At 44.1% G+C, this 19,293-nt stretch overlaps 1 protein-coding gene across 9 annotated transcripts in view; it reads right to left on the bottom strand.

Moving 5' to 3' along the window:
* RIN2 (Ras and Rab interactor 2) overlaps positions 1–19,293 on the bottom strand; it is a 231,250-nt gene that overhangs the window by 40,657 nt on the left and 171,300 nt on the right. For all 9 annotated transcript variants that reach the window (XM_044263536.1, XM_044263530.1, XM_044263531.1 and 6 more), the window contains one exon: positions 1,456–1,648. In XM_044263536.1, the coding sequence (XP_044119471.1) occupies positions 1,456–1,648 (193 nt within the window). The remainder of the gene's footprint in view (positions 1–1,455; positions 1,649–19,293) is intronic.

Raw genomic sequence — 19,293 nt, 5'->3', positions numbered from 1 at the left:
GCAGGTCCTGTCCAGGGATCAAGTAGGTAGACAGACAGAACATTCTGCCTGACTTGTTCCCCACAGGTCTCAGCAGGAATGGGCGCGCCCCATGCTGGGAGGGAAGCCAGGAAGAGAAGGGAACTGTTGCTTAGCAACAGGGTGACCTCCCTCTTCAGAACAAACGTCCTGCAGAAATGCAGGAGCAGACAACTTGACCTCCAAGAAGAGGGAGCCCCATAGACATGGGTCCTGATCATACAGACCCAGACTAGAGCCAACGACCTGGCATGTTGGCCAAGGAATTTTCCACAAAGATGATTAAATAGTGCACCTAATCACCCTGAGCATGTTCCAACATTAGTCTCAGTCCCATCTGTTTCTGTCTGATGAGAAACAAAGACTCACTTATAAGTCAAAAAACGATAACAGAGAGGCTCTGGCTGATAGGAAACTCAAGAAAGTTCATTTTTATGCCCAACTGCCACAACGTTCTCAGCCGGCTATGATGGAGGTCCCCCCCCCTTTTTTTCCTTGCTTCTCCATCTTTTCTTAGTTTCTATCTCTTGTCATGAGTTGTTCCGAGTCTTACTTTGTCTGTGATTTATTGTATTTATCCTTTCTTTGGAAGTAGATATGGTGCATAAGCATTGTCCAATACAACTTCCTGTGTTGGAAACATTTTATACTCCACACCATCATCCTATGGGGTAGCCTCCAGCTGTCTGTGGCTAGTGAGCCCTTCAAATGTGGCTAGTGCAACTGAGGAGCTGAATTTCTAATTTAATTTAATTAACGCAAATTTAAATAGTCACACAGGGCAAGGGTCTACCATACTGAACAGCATGGGACACCAACCACTGAATGACATTTTTTGAGGAACCTCTATAGGGTCGTGGAGTGGTCTTGATTAAGAGACTGGTGTTGGGTAGACAGTAGCTGAAGAAACATATCTGGGCCATGAGCCCTGTGGGAAATCACTGAGAAAACCCAAGAGAAACAGGATTACATCAGCAACCAGAGCAGACAAGTCTATGGACACAGAACTTTGGAACTTTTGAAGTCCGAAGTTGGACAGCTAGGCCCTGGCAGGGATTCCAGGCTCAGAATGAAAACAATAGGGGCAGCTGAGGACCCCGAAACCAGGTTCATCCTCATTGTTGAGGCCCAAGAAGTAAGCCCAGGGCCTCCAGCCAGGGGCCCTCCTCATTACCCAGATGCTCTGTCACCCTGCCTAGTCCTGGACCTCCCTCTGTAACTGAGTCGATGAACACAGAAAGACAAATTGTGAAGGGCTCTTTTCCTCAGGGCTGCCTCCATACATCCCACAATCCCCTTGCAGTGCAACCCAGGTGCACACTGGAAGGCTTGCTCCCTACAGCCTAGGAAGAACTTTCTGGAACTCCAGGTCTTTCTCTTGAAGAAAGCAGCAGCCCTGCCTGTCTCAACCTGCTTCCCTGAGATTCTGAGTCTTACCCCTGGAGGCTGGGACTGGAGGATTTGTGCTGCTTCCTCCTCATTCAGACTCAGCTGCAGCCATATTGGGTGGGTGTGGAGAAGCCGGTCCAAAATGCTGAGCCTGTTGGAGAGGCTATCATAGCCAGAGTCCCGCGGACAGGTCTTCACATCCTTTTCTTCGGAATAGCCATCATCCTTGTGTCTTACCATGCTAGGAGAAAGAGAATTGGCAGGGGTCAAATGGCCGCATCCCCATTTCTCTGACAAGCAGACCATCCTACAGTCTCTAGGCTAGACCTGTCCTAGCACATACTCCCTCTTTCATTCCCACCTCGCTTGTCTTCCCCTCTAGCCTGAAAGTTTTCTGGGGGAAGGCGTCATATCAGCTCTCTCTCCATATCTATACCATTAAACAGAATATTTGACAGACCCAACAGACCTTCTATTTCTAACCCAGTTTTCAAAACGTTCTAAACATCCTGAATGCTGTCGAGTCTGTCTTCTGGCATAAACCATTTCACAATTTGAGCATAGAGCCCTAAATGCTATGTTCCATAGGGTAGCATGAGGTTCTAGGGCTCCAAAGCATATATCATAGGCACCACCATGGCATGCTCAAAAAGTGAAAACAAAACATTCACACTTGTTCATGCACACTCATACCCACATGAACTGGATTTCATTTCTTTTCACACATTGAGGCACTTTTGTTACTACCATTATTTGTAATAAAACCTCACAGTTGAATAATGCTGTGCTATTTATAAAATCATACTAACATGAGTTCATTATTGCCATAAAGTCGAAACAGCCCAAACTTCCAGCACCTAATGAATGGACAAATAAAATGTGGTCTAACCATACAATGGAATTTTATTCAGTCATAATATTCATTCAATCTGTTTATGAATGGAGTACAGATCCACACTCCAAAATGGCATGAACTGTGACGACTTCATGCTAAGTGGAAGCAGCTAGACACAAATATTGTGTGAGTCCACTTATACAAAATATCTAGACTAGACACCAAGAGAGAAACAGAAAGATTAGTGGTTGCTGGGACTGGGGGCAGGGGCGGGATGGGTACTGGTTGCTAATCAGGATAGAATTCCTTTTTGAGGTAAAGAGAATGTTCTGGGTGGAGACGTGCTGATGGCTGTACAACTCTGTGAATGTGCTGAAAAACAATGAATTATACAGTTTAAGTAAGGTATGCTGTGTGAAAGACATCTCAATTAAAAAATGTCTTATTGATTTCCATAGTTGCTTTTGGTGCCAAAACTAACCTTGTGACTGCGTATGCAATTCCCTTTTTATGAATGAGAAAACTGGGGCCCAGGAAGGTATCGGGCTGCCCAGAATTATAAACACTCATGAAATGGCAGAGCTAGAAATTCAAGAGGTCTGGTGTTCCTCCAACTCTGCAGGTAACAAGTAAGATCATGAACACAGGCGAGCTTGTATCTATGTGCTGTCTGTTGTGTGCCAGACCCTTTGCAAACATTCTCTCATTTCCTTGAAAACAGTCCCCAAAGGCAGGTATCAGGAATCCAGTGTTTAAAAAAAAAAAAAAAAAAGAGGGTGGGTACGGTGGACAGGGAAGCCCAGACTGCTTAAGTAACGTGCTCAAGGCAAAGCTATGCCTCTGGTAAGAGTGAGCAGGTAGGAATTCCAATCCACGAGTGCTTGGTTCTGGTGTCTCTATCCCTCTCCCATGCCCTGGGTCTCAGTCAGCTGGTCATCAATCCCTGTCTTGGAGTGGCCAGTGAAAAACATCAGATCTGATCACTCACATTTGAAGGGGCAAGTTCAGCTTGGGATTCTAATGGTTTTCAAACATCTAAACCCCAAGAAACCCAAATGTGTGGCCTGAATGAAGTTTTCAACATTGCGAATGATGATAAAGCCAAACGGTAGGCAAGAGTGGGAAAAATGTAAAAAAAAAAAAAAAAAAAAAAAAAGTGTGTTCTTCCCCTGTGTACCACTCTACTCCTAAGAGGTGGGACTGAATACAGAAGAAGCCAACCTAAGGCAATCAACTGTTTTTGGGGAAGCAAGCTCAGTATCAACTCCCACAAGGATAAATGCACCAGCTGGCCAGAGACCCCCATCCCGACGTCTTCCCTGCACATTCTTGACTTTGTACAGATCTGAAGAATCTCATGCTTCCATTCAAGATTTACATTTTGTTTCCCCTTAAAGTTTACCTTTTGCTACCACTTTCCAGATGGGAGAGTCTGAGCCAAAAAAGAGCAGTTTCTCCTTCTGCAAATGCTCCCCACCCCTTCCTGCCCCAGGCCTCCAGGTATTCTGAAGTGAATCTTTGCAGCTGTAAGAACGCACTCTTCAAAAAGAAGCTGCTGTTAAAATTCCTTTCTCATGAGGCAAACGAGGCAACTTGAGAGCAGTGATTCTCAACGCTGGCTGCCCATAAAAACTGCCTGGAGCTTAAACATGTTTTGATGGCCAGACTGCACCCCAGATCAAATAAATCAGACACTTTTTGGGGCGGGATGCAGGCATCAGAATTTTACAAATTTCCCCAGGCAATTCCAACTTGCAGCCAAATTTACAACCACGGCATTGGATTGGCGCTTGAACCAAACAGAGAAATCTCCTGGGGTTTGTTAAGCTGCAGATTCCTGGTTTCAGCCCCAGAGGGTCTGATTCTGCAGTCCTGGGGTGGGGCCCTGCATTTCTAACAAGCTCCAGGAGACGCTGATGCAGCAGTCTGGGGAGCATTTGCTTAAGACCGACGAGCAAAATGTGCTCTTGAACTCAGAACCAATGAGGTGGGGTGGTTTTTTGCAGGGGTGTGGTGCACGGTGGTAACATGCCCCCAAAAGAATTCTCCAGACCTAAGTAAACCCTCCATTCCTGCCATCTCAGCCTGGTGCTATTTTACCAAGAGCAAATTTTACTGTCTCTAACACACCAATCCTAACGTTCACGTGTATGGTGATTAATATGTGGACACTTCTTCCTTCCTGAGACGGACATATCCTTGAACAACCTCAGCTGTTCAAGAGGTCAAGAGTCTTTGTCCTGACAGCCAGCCTCAGCCTGAATTGCCCGGGCCCAGACAGGAAGACAGTGAATGAGATCCATGGGGCTTCATCAAGGAGCAACCATAAATTAGATCTTGTCTTTGCAAATGACTAAGCTAATGCATTTCTTTCACCATCAGACGTTTGAGGTTGGTAGTATATTATTATAAGATAGGTTGAAAGAAAGAATGAAAAAAGACAGATTGGCTTGTCTTAGAGACAACCTTCAGGAAAGAACTAATGAGGGAAATGAATCTGTATTGGATGCTGTTGGTGCCCTGCCCAATTCCCCTTTACTAGACTGGGGACCTGTGCCCCCGCTGCCGTGGGTGCTGGCTGCCCCCTTGTCCTGCGCATACCCGGAAAGTTCTGTGCTCCCCTGGGAGCAGATGCACTAATGACATACTGAGACAGGGCATAGAGGAACGGCCTTCTTGCCTGAAGGTGAGACAACCCCCCGGGGTGCTAGTCATGTGGCAGAATTCCCTGTAGGATCAGGCTGAGGTTACCCTCCAGCTGCCCCCAGATCTCTGCCTGGTTTCCTACTCATCCCAGATGGCCCTGCTCACCCCTTCCCAGGCTGCTCCTGAGACCCTATCTCAGTAAATTACAGTGCAGGGCTCTGCATCGAGGGAATTCAACCTAAAACAGAAGCTGATGAGAATAATAGAAACCAGTGATTCTTTAAACAGATGTCTGCCACATATATGGGGGGAGGGGCAAAGAATGACTGGTTTATAAAAGATAAGTCGTTGTGATGTAATTCAGGAGGTTCTAATGATGACATGGTCACGGGACGCCGGCCACTATGTGAGCCCCACCTCCCCCTTTGAGCTTCGCCTTTCTAATCTGCACGGGTACCGGGGTACAGAACCCCTCCAGCATGGTGTGGAACTGATATGAGCAAGAATGCTGAGTGGGTGCTAATCATCAGCAGGGGAAAGGTTGTGAGGGAATAGAACATTCACATCTTCAAATCTCTGCCCACAGACTACTTAACAGGAAGAGGAAAGGTACCCTGACAACACAGAAATCTGTGAGGCGCCATCTTGTTATTTTTTAAAGATTTTATTTATTAACCTGAGAGAGAGCAAACTAGAGACAGAGGAGAAAGAGAGAGAGAAGCAGACTCCTCATCAAGCAGGGAGCCTGATGTGGGGCTCGATCCCAGGACCCTAGGATCATGAGCTGAGCTAAAGGCAGAGGCTTAACCCACTGAGCCTCCCAGTTGCCCCTGTGAGACACCATCTGAACCATGTCATTTGCATCAAACCCTCCAATAATCAGGCGCCTGATATCATGTCCCCGTAATATTTGTAATATTTGCTCTGAGAAGGTCATAGTAACATCTAGGTCATCTTCCTGCCCCCAAACATGTTTAACCTGAACCTACACAAGAAAAAACAACCAGACAAATCCAAATTCAGGGACGTTCTGCAAAACCACTGGCCTGAACTCATCAAAATATCAATGTCATGAGAAATTTTTTAAACGGCTGTGGGATTATTATAGATAAAAGGAGAATAAAGAGATGTAAGAGCGGTAACTCCACTGAGTGCACGGAATTGATCGCACGTGGCATCAGAATAAAAAACAGCTATAAAGGACAACTGGGGATATTCAATAAGGGCATATAACAGATAATATTGTATTAATGTTTAATTTCCTGAGTGTAGTACTGTTATTTACGTAGGAAAATGCTTTTGTCCTTAAGAGATGCAAACTGAAGAATTTAGGGCCAAAGTGTGAAAATGTTGGAGAGTAAATGTCAGATGGTCAGCCTTCCATTCCCCTCCAAAAAAAGGTGGGGGAGGCTATTGTGGACATGGCTTCTATGAACATTGGGGTGCATGTGCCCCTTCTTTTCACTACATCTGTATCTTTGGGGTAAATACCCAGTAGTGCAGTTGCTGGGTCATAGGATAGCTCCTATTCTTAACATCCTGAGGAACCTCCACACTGTTTTTCAGAGTGGAGAGACGTGGGGGTAACAGGTTGATGGGCACTGAGGAGGGCACATGTGCTGGCATGAACACTGGGCATTACGCTAACTAAGGAATCACTGAAAGCTACATCAAAAACTAATGATGTACTATATGTTGGCTAACTGAACATAATAAAAAAATAAAAACAAACAAAAATAAGAAAAGGGGGAGGAATACAGAGGTAAAGAAAATGTGGCAAAATTTCAACAACTGAATTTAGGTGAACAGTACTATTCTTAACTTTCCTATAATGCTTGAAATTTCTCAAAATAATACGTTGGGGAAAATATCTACCATCTCCCTGGGTTTATGAGTACAACATTCATTTATCTATTCAACTACTCTTACTATTTCCAAGCATCTAGGCCTGCTTTCATGGAGAGATAAAGCTCAGGTATAGATTTGGTGAGATCTACACCACATGTGAAAATACTGGGCAAACCACAGAAGGGACCCCATCAAGGTTCCTCTAGGAGCAGAGAACAAACTCTGGGCAACTCAGATACTGTATCTGGCCCCAAGCCAATGGACCAGGGCCTACGGCTCCAAAGCAGCTCAGTGGCTATCACACCCACTCTTGGGAACACGGCTCCCCAGCAACAGCTACACTCTGGTCACACCCAATTTAAGGCGCTTTTGAGAGTGGAATGCGAGCAGGCTTTCCACTTGGCTCTATTCCCTTCACACCCAGGGCCTCATGTTAGTAGCCTAGACAGGAGCAAGAAATTGCAGAAGGCATGTTCTAATATAGGACGGGTAGAGAGACACTAGGTCTACTTTTATTCAACGTTACAGAATGAAGTTCACCTCAGAGAAGAATAATTTGCAGCAGACTTTCTGAACGATGCTCTTTCTTGTCCTAAGCTACAACTCCAGTGGACGACGTGACCTATCATCAATGCAGCGTCCCGTGACCAGGGTCCCAAACATCACATAGGAGGACTAGATTTTGACTTTATAAACTACTCTTTTTTTCAAACAAATGACAGCAATATATAAAGTACCTAAAACTTAGATGTAGGTTGTCTCTGTAGGAAAAAACAATGGTGCAATGAATACAGCTAGCAACCTTTTATACATCTTACTTCAGCCACTGGATAGCAAAAATGAAGCTTTAGGGGTCTGGGTACAAGGCATACCGCCAAATTATTTTTTACCATCAACCAGGTGGTGGCTCCCATTTGGCTAATGGGTCTCAGCACAGGTGCAGTGCTCTGGATGGTTCTATGCTCAGGACACGGGGACAAAACAAGTAGACACATAAAGAATAAAAAGCCAAACCTTCTCTCTGTGCGTTAAAAGCAAACCTTCATTAAGCTGGATCATTTTATTTTTTTTTAAGATTTTATTTATTGATGTGTGAAAGAGAGAAAGAGCATACATGTGGGGGGAGGGGCAGAGGGAGAGAGAGAAGCAGACTCCCTGCTGAGCACGGAGCCCCACATGGGGCTGTATCCCAGGAGCCCCGGATCACGACCTGAAGACCTGAGCTGAAGGCAGCCACTGAACAAACTGAGCCACCCAAGCGCCCCTGAACAATTACATTTGGACAATTTACATCAACAACCATGGTAAGATAGCCTTGATTATTTTTTAAAGACAAAAGCAGTTTCAGTTAAATACTTCAAATGTCCTGCAAATTTTTCTTTCTAAAGCAGACAGTTAGATAAGTGTTCAACTGAAAAAGGGTTAGTTTAGTTAATTAACTAACTTTGAAAAATCTCTCATGGAATCCATGGCAAGTCCTCTGGAATTAAATAAGGCAAAGTAATGCTTTCCTAAACCACTTCTTATGGTTCTCGGGCTCATGCAGAAGCATGTCTGCAGGTGTGAGTGTGCGTGCCTCCCCACAAACATGACCTTGTCTGCCTTGGAATTTGGTGCTACCAAATGCAATCTACCTTCATGGAAAAGCTACACTTGTATTTTATCTAGATATTCTGTTTTGTTTCCATTTATAGAACCAATGGGCCTTGTAAATTGGGACATCGGGAGACATTTAGATGACCAAGCCAGCAGGATAGGTTGAAGGAAGCACTATCACGACCTCCTAAAATATAGCTTGGCTTTTGACTTTTGTCTTCTTCTCTACTCTCCAATTCCTGGCTCCAGGCTCTACACCTGGTCTCCTACATCAGGCTTTTTTTTTTTTTTTTTTTTTTTTAACATTTTATTTATTTGACAGAGAGAGACAGATAGCCAGAGAACACAAGTAGGGAGAGTGGGAAAGGGAGAAGCAGGCTTCCTACAGAGCAGGGAGCCTGACATGCGGCTGGATCCCAGGACCTTGGGATCATGGCCTGAGCCAAAGGCAGACACTTAACAAGGAGTCTCTCCTATATCAGGCTTTAGAATGGTGTGGAAAGTGATTCTCTCTTGGAAGGAGACCCCCTGCTTGCTTTGCCTGTCTTCCAGACCAATCCTGGCAGTGCACTTGGGACTGAGTAACCCACAAAGACCATGTCAGATTTGGATCTGCAGTGGTGATTGGCAGGCTCCAGCCAGGTCTTACCTGGATTTCCAGCAAAATGCTCCCTAATAACTCAACCTTAAGGAAGACTCAGAGCTCTTCCTACAGCCTGCGCCCCTGGGTCCTTGAAGGTCTCCAGTGGACCTTCCCAACTTTGAAGAAAACGAATAGTTTTTCCTTGTTTACACAGTTAGTGTTTAATACATCGTCATAGAATGAATCATAACAAATTGATGGGGTTAATTATCATGAGTAGGATGCTGAGCCCATCAATAAAGCACAACAAAACAAAAAATAACCGCAAAAGCAGAGCCTTGGCTTCCAATGTGCTTTTGTCCGGGGCTTAATTACGACTTAAGATTCATTGCATCGCCTGCCTCCCTAACAAAGAGCTACAGTCCTGGGACACAGGGAAGCCCTCAAAAACAAAACCCAACCATATTTGGTGGGAAAATTTTGATATTTTATAAGTTCTCTATGGTTTATTAAAATTGACAATATTTCACAAAGAAAGTTAGATATATCAAGGTCTCACATGAAGGCACAGTTTTTATTTTAATGTCCAGTAACCTTTAAATAGCTGCTATAGGGGCGTCTGGGTGGCTCAGTCGTTAAGCATCTTCGTTAAGCATCTGCCTTCGCCTCAGGTCATGATCCTGGGATCCAGGATCCAGCCCTGCATTGGGCTCCTTGCTCCGCAAGAAACCTGCTTCTCCTTCTCCCACTCCCCCTGCTTGTGTTCCCTCTCTTGCTGCATCTTTCCCTGTCAGGTAAATAAATAAAATCTTTAAATATAAAATGAAATAAAATAAAATAAATAGGTGCTGTATTTAGTGTAGTTCCCAGTGACGGCAAAGATATTACATTTACTTCCTTTCCCCCCAATTTTTCTTATTATGGTAAAATACACACAACATAAAAATTTATCATCTTAACCATTTTTATTTGTTTGTTTTTAGATTATTTATTTATTTATTTGACAGAAATCACAAGGAGGCAGAGAGGCAGGCAGAGAGGAAGAGAAGCAGGCTCTCTTCTGAGCAGAGAGCCCGACCCGGGATCATGACCTGAGCTGAAGGCAGAGGCTTTAACCCACTGAACCACGCAGGCGCCCCCCATCTTAACCATTTTTAAATGTACAGTTCAGTGGGGTTGTGTATATTCACATCATTGTACAACCATCACTACCATCTGTCTCCAGAACTATTTTCCTCTTGCAAAACTGAAATCTATGCCTAGTTAAAAAACAAAAACAAAAACGAAAACAAAAACAAAAACCAAACCAAAACAAAAAAACGCCCTTCACTTAGCGAAACCACTGCTGTACTTTCTGCCTCTATGATTTGGACTCCTCTACGTACCTCGTCTAAATGGGATCCTACATTGTTTGTCTTTTTATGACTGGTTTACCAAACTTACTTTGTAAAATATATGTCAAAGGTGAGTCAATTTAAAGGAAAAAAAAATGTTAGGTATGTTAATAATAGGCAAGATGATACAAGAATAAGAGAAAAACTGTGGCACAGTTTTGGGCTGAGACAAACTGGATTAAAACAAAAGAATACTTCCCCCACATTAGTACTTATAAACCTTGCTCTTGGACTCAAGGTGGGGAAGAGGATTCCCCCCAAAAGCATCTCTTTGCCATTGCTCAGCTCCCCCCTTGACTGGGTTCAAGCTATTCTGGGGCACCCAGTTGGATAATGGTTCCAACCCCCTTGTCAAACTCAAGGTCAGATCCTGCTCCCTCCCCATCTCCTGGCAAGTCATCTTTTGACACATTCAATTCCTTCAGCCACTGTGTATGCACCTCTGGGGCACTTACCCTATTTTACTCTGTATTGCACTCACTTCTCTCACTAGCCTAGCTTCACCTCCCAGGCAGGCATTGATCTTATACTTCCATGATGGGAGACTGGTAGGGTTCATCTGCAAACAAGAGGTTTATTCCTTTTGAATGAGGTAGGGGAGAAGCCCAGTGGCAATGAGAAACATCATGGGCACTGGTTCTCTCCCTCAGCGTCTTCTTGGGTCCCCCATGCATAACCTCTGATTTAGGCCTTCCCTCAGCCAGGCCAACAATAGAATCCGGCTGCTCAGCTCTAGTCTCTGGAGACAAAAGGTTCTTGTCTCAGTGTTTATCAGGAAATGGGTGGAAAAATCACCACAGCTACCAATATCCCCCTGGCCTCTGGCCATTTGAAGGCTTGGGGCGAGAAAAGGAAGCATCCCGAATCCTTCCAGAGCAACAAATCCAAAGTGTTTGTAGCTCTTTCCTCATTGTTTATAAATTTCCTTCATGGACAACCCCTCCAACCTCCCACCAGCTGGCAGGGGCCTTTGGATAAAAAAGTCAACGCTGAATTTTAGCTGACATCCACTAACACAGGACATTAGTGATACACGTTCCTTTCAAGGTTCCCAAATACAGAATGCCTTATCCCACCACTGGAATGAGATTTAATTCCCACAAAAGAGGTTGACATGTACCAGCTGGTTGAGCACAGAGAAGACAAGAGTGAAAGAGAAAGACTGTCTTCTGTTGTGGTATGGTAAAATCCAGAGTGGGAACTGGACACACACACCTACGGGGGTTTTAGCATTCGGATCTCAACAAAGTTCTCATTTACCTGGAGTCAGAACGCATCAATGTGAGAACTTCCTGCAAACGTGAATCAAGATCAAGGTGCTAAATTTTGTAAGGCATGCAGGGTTTAATCTGGTCAAGCCCGATTCTGGCCTCCCCTCGGCTGCATAATCTCCAATGGTTTGGTAGAAAGAGCACCTGCAGTGAGTTAGAATCAAAGCCTCAGTTGACTCTTCCTGTGAGGCCTTGGCCTATTATTATAGGCAACTCGGACTCAGTTTCCCTTGTCTCTAAAGATAGAGTCTTCTTGGAAATAGAATCTATTACTAAAACAGACAAAACCTGAAAAGAACAGACTCTAAGAGTCTGGACTGTTCTGGGAACTATGAGTAAAGATTTTGTTGAGATGAAGTTCCAGAATGTCTCTTTCATTGTCCCCCAATTTCCAGAAATTCAAAAAAAGAACACAAGGTGATGTGTTTCCATTCTAGGATACACAAAGATTATTCTATAAACACAGTTCTGGAGCTTTCTTGGGATGGTCCCTGGCAGGTCCTCACAGCGGGAGCATTCTTCATCCACCAATGGGATCTAGTACCAACCTGGACTCTACTGCTTGCCATCCTCAACTTACAGATGGGATCAAGAAAGGTTGAAAAGCCCTCTCTCTTGGTATTTCTGTAATGGAGACCTCCCTTCTTTATTCTGCCCATGTGAAGGCTTCAGCCTTCTCACATGATGTTATTTCAGTGGGCTTTAAAGGCAAGAAAGTAAAAAATAAATAAATAAAATAAATAAAGGCCAGAAAGTTGCAGCCTGGGGCATGGCACAGCCCAAGGGCTCCGGCTTCCAGCTACACGGGACCAGTACAGGAGTCACCTTGAGAATTAAGCATCAGGGGTGCCTGGGGGGCTCAGTGGGTTAAAGCCTCTGCCTTCGGCTCAGATCATGATCCCAGGGTCCTGGGATGGAGCCGTGCATCGGGCTCTCTGCTCCACAAAGAGCCTGCTTCTTCTGCTCTCTCTGCCTGCCGCTCTGCCTACTTGTGATCTCTCTCTGTCAAATAAATAAAAAATAAAATCTTTTTTTTTTTTTAAAGATTTTATTTATTTATTTGACAGAGAGAGATCACAAGTAGGCAGAGAGGAGGCAGAGGAGGGTGAGAAGCAGGCTCCCCACTGAGCAGAGAGCCCGATGCGGGGCTCGATCCCAGGACCCTGAGATTATGACCTGAGCTGAAGACAGAGGCTTTAACCCACTGAGCCACCCAGGTGCCCCAAAAAATAAAATCTTAAAAAAAAAAAAAAATAAAGAATTAAGCACCAGACAGAAGTCGGAGTCTTGTGTCTGCCATGGCCTTGCTCGTGAAGCAGGAGATCCTTGTCTACATATCAAAAACAAAGCGAATACACCCCAAATATCAAGCAGTGGCCAACATGGTAGGCTTGGTGGGAGATGAATCAAGGGCTTCCTTGATCTTTGGAGGACAGAAGTGAGGGGTCTGCCATCAATGGCTTCTGAAAAAATAGGAGTAGAAGAGGCCCCTTATGTGTAAAGGTAAGAAAACAACTGCTCACATGGAAGAGATCCATCTGATAAAAGTTGCTGGTACAAGGACCAGTTCCAATTTCTGTTTCATACACATATATGCACATAGAGCCAATGAAAAATTCCCAGAAAAACTGCCACTTCAATAATGCCTACTAGTGGGCACCTGGGTGGCTCAGTTGGTTAAACATCTGCCTTCAGCTCAGGTCATGATCTCAGGGTCCTGGGATCGAGTCCTGCATCAGGCTCCCTACTCAGTGGAGAGCCTGGTTCTCCCTCTGTCTCTCCCTCTGCCTCTCTTCCCGCTTGTTTTCTCTGTCTCTCTCAAATAAATAAAATCTTTAAAAAAAAATACCTACTAGTCGATGTCCAGTGTTATCTTACTTTCAGTCATGAAAACACTTCTTTAGAATTTGGGAAGCTGAGTTTAGCCCCTACTCTGAAATATTTAAGTCTGGAGAGGAAGGGAGGCTCAAATTCATTCTGGTCACACATGGGGCCCTGGTTAATTTCTTGGTTCATAGAAAAATTGCCAGGTGATCTGAGGAACTTTTACCCAACACTCAAGATGGGAAAAGTAATGGGGGGGGGGAGGCTATCCCTGTTAAGGATCACTGTGTATTTATCTGAATCCAAGGGGTATTAGAGACTGTAGCTCAGCTCCTTACTCAAGGTCAAAATGCTAGAAACTGGCAGAACAGGGTCCAATTCTCTGACTCTGGAGGTCTCCTACAGCATACAAGTTGATGTTTTAATTTCTCAAGGTCTTTTCTCTTCCTTTAAAACTCCAAAAGGAAAAAGACTAATAATTTTGGGTTCTGAGTTTTATTCCCGTCAACTCTCTCTGCTGCTCTCTGAGGGACAAGGGCTCAGCTTCCTCAAAACGATTGCTAAAAGCACATCTCAGAGGATTTTTGTGAAAAATGTTCAGGGCCTTTGGTGATTTTTCCGCCCTAACTGCAGAGGGCTAGGAGGAGAGAATAATGCAGAAACAGGACCAAAACTGTCTGTCCGCCTTCAGGCAGGAGGAGGCACTGCCATTTTCAGAGCGGAGAAAGAGCTGGTAACTTGTATGGCTTATGAACTTCCTGTCATTGAATCTCCAGTTAGAGATGAAAAGGATAGATATGGAGCCAACGTTGGCAGGGGCCTTCATGGGTTCCGGTAAAACCAAGAAATAGAAACAAAGAACACGTTGTCCTGGCTGCCCTTGGAGCTGAAAATAGGAGTAGGAGCCAGGCAGGCTGGAAGTCTTGGCCCACTGACCTTTGACCCTCAGCAGTGGCATGCACGAGGCTTCACAGAAAGGGCAAGCACTTCATGGATTTGCAGTTCTTAGTGTTTGCGTGCTTTTGGTTAACACTAGTATTCTTTGGCAGCTGGGCTAAATCACTGTCTTCTAATCAAGCAAATATTTCACAGCAGAACCAACTACCAATGTAATAGCAAGGTAAGGTCTGTAAGGGGTAAAGTGTTTCTAAGTGAGCGTAGGCCATCATTAAAATTGTGTGCCCAAGAGTATTGTGGACACTGAAGCCAGCCACTAAACTGGAAGGTGATATCCTTTGACAAAAATGGGATCAATTCCTAGGACACACTGCATTTTCAGGATGTTAAATCTGTGAAAATCATGCATGATCTGCAATCTAAATGCACAGGAACAATGAATCCTGGAATACTACATCAAAAACTAATGTCACTCTATGGTGACAAACATAACATAATAAAAAATAAATGCACAGGGGCGCCTGGGTGGCTCAGTGGGTTAAAGCCTCTGCCTTCGGCTCAGGTCATGATCCCAGGGTCCTGGGATCAAGCTCCACATCAGACTCTCAGCTCAGCAGGGAGCCTGCTTCCTCCTCTCTCTCTGCCTGCCTCTCTGCCTACTTGTGATCTCTGTCTGTCAAATAAATAAATAAAATCTTTAAAAAAAAATCATAAATGTTCTTTTTGAAAACCTTCCCCCAATATAACAGATATCACCAATCAAAACAGACTAAAAAGGTGTTTGGGCATTTTTGATCTGGAGGCTTACCTCATTCTTTACTTAAGATTAATGGGGGGGGCTCATCTTTCCTAAAACCACCTCTTACCTGGAATTACCTGCTTCATCCATCAGGCTCCAGAACATCTAGTATACTCCACTATTACATCCATTGCATTCTATTATACTTCTTTACAATACTTCCTCCCTGAAGGCTCCACTGTCCAGGTATCTAAACAAACAGCACCTACTTAATACATATTTTCTTTAAGTTGAACTTAATTGTTGCTACATTGGTAACAGAATAAGCAAAGAGTTGGTTCAATCCTCATAGAATTCTTTGAAACCATTTCCCAAACACCCAACAGCGACTTCAAATCAAGAAACAGTTTGCGGGGGCACCTAGGTGGCTCAGTCGTTAAGCGTCTGCCTTCGGCTCTGGTCATGATCCCAGGGTCCTGGGATTGAGCATCAGGCTCCTTGCTCAGTGGGAAGCCTGCTTCTCCCTCTCCCAATCCCCCTGCTTATGTTCTCTCTCTCTCTCTCTCTCTCTCTCTCTCACTGTAAATAAATAAATTTAAAAATCCAAATAAATAAATAAATAAATAAATCTTGAAAAGAAAAGAAAAGAAGCAGTTTGGGGGGGTTGGGGATGAATGAAACTAGTCATAGGAGAATATCCTCAATGGGCATGATAGGAAAATTCAAGTAATCTCTACACCCAACACGGGGCTCAAGTTCATGAACCTGAGATCAAGAGTCACACACTCATCTGACTGAACCAGCCAGGTGGGCCAAAGAAAATACATTTTGATAATACCAAACACCCATTTCAAGAGGTCTAAGATGCTGCAAGATATACCTAGTACTCTGTGGCCAGTGATTACTGTGAGCTTCCCAGGTTCTGCTGAAACATACACGAGCTCCTGGGAAAGGAGGAAAACCAGCCTCTGTGACAGATGCCACTTGTTCTAGGACGGCGGCCCACTCTCAGATGCTGTGGGACGTAAGGATGGGCTCCTGGCACCTGATCCAGTGGCCTGTGGAACATGCAGCTTTGCAGATGTGGCAAAAGAGGAAATATTTGCTTTGCTAGCTGAGTATCCACAACACAGACATTGTGAGAAGACAAAATGCAAACTGATTTCTGCATGTGATGACTTAACCTTGCTTCCCGACGATCTCATGAATACAGTCTGGAAAAATCTTTTAAAAAGCAGATATAGATTAACCAAGAATGATCGCTTTGTATCTGACTTTTCAAGAGGAAAGATGGAAAAGAATAATAGGGAGTGACATTAAATTCTGTGTCTGAAGTCACTGCAGTTGAGAACATGTATTTAAAAGAAAAGAACATGTATTTTTTTTAAACATGGGAAGCAGCATTGGATGCAGATGTATCTTGAGTTTCAGGGAAGAATTAGAACTCCCACTACAGCTCTACTGGTTTCATGCACATATATTTCTTAGTTATGATGTGGCTAATGGCCTGGTCAAATTAATTCATGAGATGCTGAATACTTCAGCATGTAAGTATTGAACAAAGTAAAGCATAAAACAAAAGAATCCAAGACATGGAGAGTATTTCATTGGTGTTTTTTTTTTTTCTGTTTCTAGTTTATGATCTAAGATTCATAAGCAGAAATATAAACAATAAAAGATAAATATGTATTTACACTCATAATTTCTAGATTGTCTTCTCTTTTTATCTCCTCCCAAATATTCCTTTCCATAACTTCATGCTTTCCATAAATATCACCCAATGAACTGGCTGTAAACATGCCTCATGACTTTAGTTTGAACTTAAACATGCAAGAATTATAAAATGATGTTCTGTTAAAACTAGAGAGTTCCCATTCCTGACTCCCACAGCACTGAGATCAGTCCTTGAGTCACAACATACAGGTACCCTTACCTGTCTTCACACATCATGTTTCCAGAAGCTCTAAATCCACACACCCATCCAGATAACTAACATGAAAAAGCAGCCAATTCCAAGTGTAGACCAGGAGAACAAAACATCTGGAGCTCCCATGTTCTGGTGGTGGTGGAAGTGTGAATGACTCTACCAACTGGAAAATTCTTGAGCACCATTTACTGACATTGAATATTTAATCATCCAACAACCCAACAACCCCACTCCTATATTCCTAAGTGAGGTGTGTCACCAAAAATCATGCACAAGAATGTATGTAGCAGTATTACTCAAAATAGCCCCAATGTGGAAACAATTCAAATACCCATTAATAGTAGAATGGATAAACTAATTGTGTCGGGTTCACATAATGGAATAGCACACAAGACGTCAAACAAAAGAAGTCAAGAGTTAAAAGAGCACATGCTGTATGATTCCAGAGATACGAAGCTCAAAACAGGCGAAACGAATCTATGGCAATAGAAGTGAGGAGCGTGTTTCCTCTCAGGGTGCACAGCACGTGGCGGGTTGCTGAGAATGTTCTGTTTCTTGATCTGGGAGCCGCTATGTGGTATGTTTACCATTGAAAATTCATCTAGCTACATGCTTATTGGTGTGCTTTTTTTAATCATGTTTTACTTCAGTGGAAAGTTTTGTTTTTGCTTTTGTTTTTTTGAATAAAGCAGCACAAAGTGAGGATGGGTTGCTCCAGAAGGACATAGAGCAACTACTACAGTCACCATGGTACTTCAGGAGACCTACTGGAATAGAACACTGGGCATCTCTTCCCCAAACTGTAAGCTACTGATCTTCTCTTCTGACCATGTGTTCTAACATCAGTCAAGTGGGAAAAGTGAAGGGTGGTACCAGGGACCAGCAATCTGAGATTCTTGGGGTATGGGTATCAATGCATGGGAAGCTGAGAACTTCCTGGGGCGCACAGACCCTTCCAGTGGTGATGACCAACTGCTACACTATAGGAGTGGGCAGAGCTGGCCAAGGTATTTTTGAATTCTGCATGTCTGATTCCAGGGTGGGGGGGGCAGGTTGAGGGTAGAGTTTCAAAACCCTGGGCATCCCCCTCAGTGATCTACTCAGGCTGGAGTGCACCAGCAAGGTGACAAGAGGAGTGAGGGAAGTGAGGACGAGGGCAAACAAAGGTAACAATCTGATGATCTGGTCCAGCCAGGTTCCCCGCCAACCAGCCCCACCCCCGCAGCCTGCAAAACCAGCCTGAGCCTCATCTCATGAAGTTGCCTGTTGCTCAATCCTTCTATTCTACCTGAGGACAAAGGGAACTTCAGAGACTTGTCTTAGCCTAGAGGTGATGGGTCCAGATGGCCCATTGGGGGTGGAGCACTGCCTACAGCAGGCCTACTGTGCTGGCCCCAACTACAAGCAGACTGCGAAATCATGGGGGAGGGAGAGGAAAAGCACAAAGCCTTTATTTCTTCACACTCTACTCTTGGGGGGCAATGAAGTGGAGAGAAGGAGGAAATAAGAAATAGCAGGAACAAGAAATCCTTGATCCCTCTCCTGGATTCCTAGCCTTTTTTTGGTAAAATGTTAGCAGAGGGCATGGAATTGATTTAATCAGATGCTCCTCTATTGGCAGATATTTACAACAGGCTAGAACCCAGAAGTGATGGAGGAAGCGTGGCTGGCACATAACAGGAAGATGCCCTGGGCCCTCTTCTTTGCTAGGGAGCCAGCGTAAGGCCCATTGCACATTTTCAACTTCTGAGTTTTTTTTTTTTTAATGCACGAGATAACTGCTTTACAGGGTAATGTCTTGTTTCTGCAAGAAGTTTCTGATGCTTTAATAACTTTAGAATCTCCAAAGGGCTGGGATCATTCATTCTTCCATCCAAATACTTACTGAGTGTATGCTACACGCCAGACACTATTCTAAGGCCAAACCCACACTCGCAATGTGCTTCCCTCCAAGTGCTGAGAGGCAGAAAATGCACAATTTAAGCAAGTGACCATGCATGTCAATCTGTACAAGTTTTATGAGGAAAAATCAAGTCAGCTAAGGTGACAGAAGAAATGAGGGTCCCAAGATGAATGCTTCCTGGAGGAAGGGCCTTCTAGGCAGAGGGAACAGTAAGTGCAAAAACCAAGAGGTCTTTGCCTTCCGGGGAAGGAGCCAGTGGGGCTGGAGCCCAGGGACAGAGAAGGAAGAGGATGTAAGAAAGGAGGGTGTGGGGATGTGAGGAGTCAGAGCCTGGAGCGTCTCAAAAGCCATGGTGATGATTTTGGTTTTAATGAATGAAAAATACTGAAGGGCTCTGAACAAAAGTGACATGACTTGGATTTG

Source organism: Neovison vison, chromosome 8 (assembly GCF_020171115.1).
Source record: "Neovison vison isolate M4711 chromosome 8, ASM_NN_V1, whole genome shotgun sequence".
Classification (NCBI taxonomy): domain Eukaryota; kingdom Metazoa; phylum Chordata; class Mammalia; order Carnivora; family Mustelidae; genus Neogale; species Neogale vison.
This window is presented reverse-complemented; position numbering and strand designations above follow the sequence as displayed.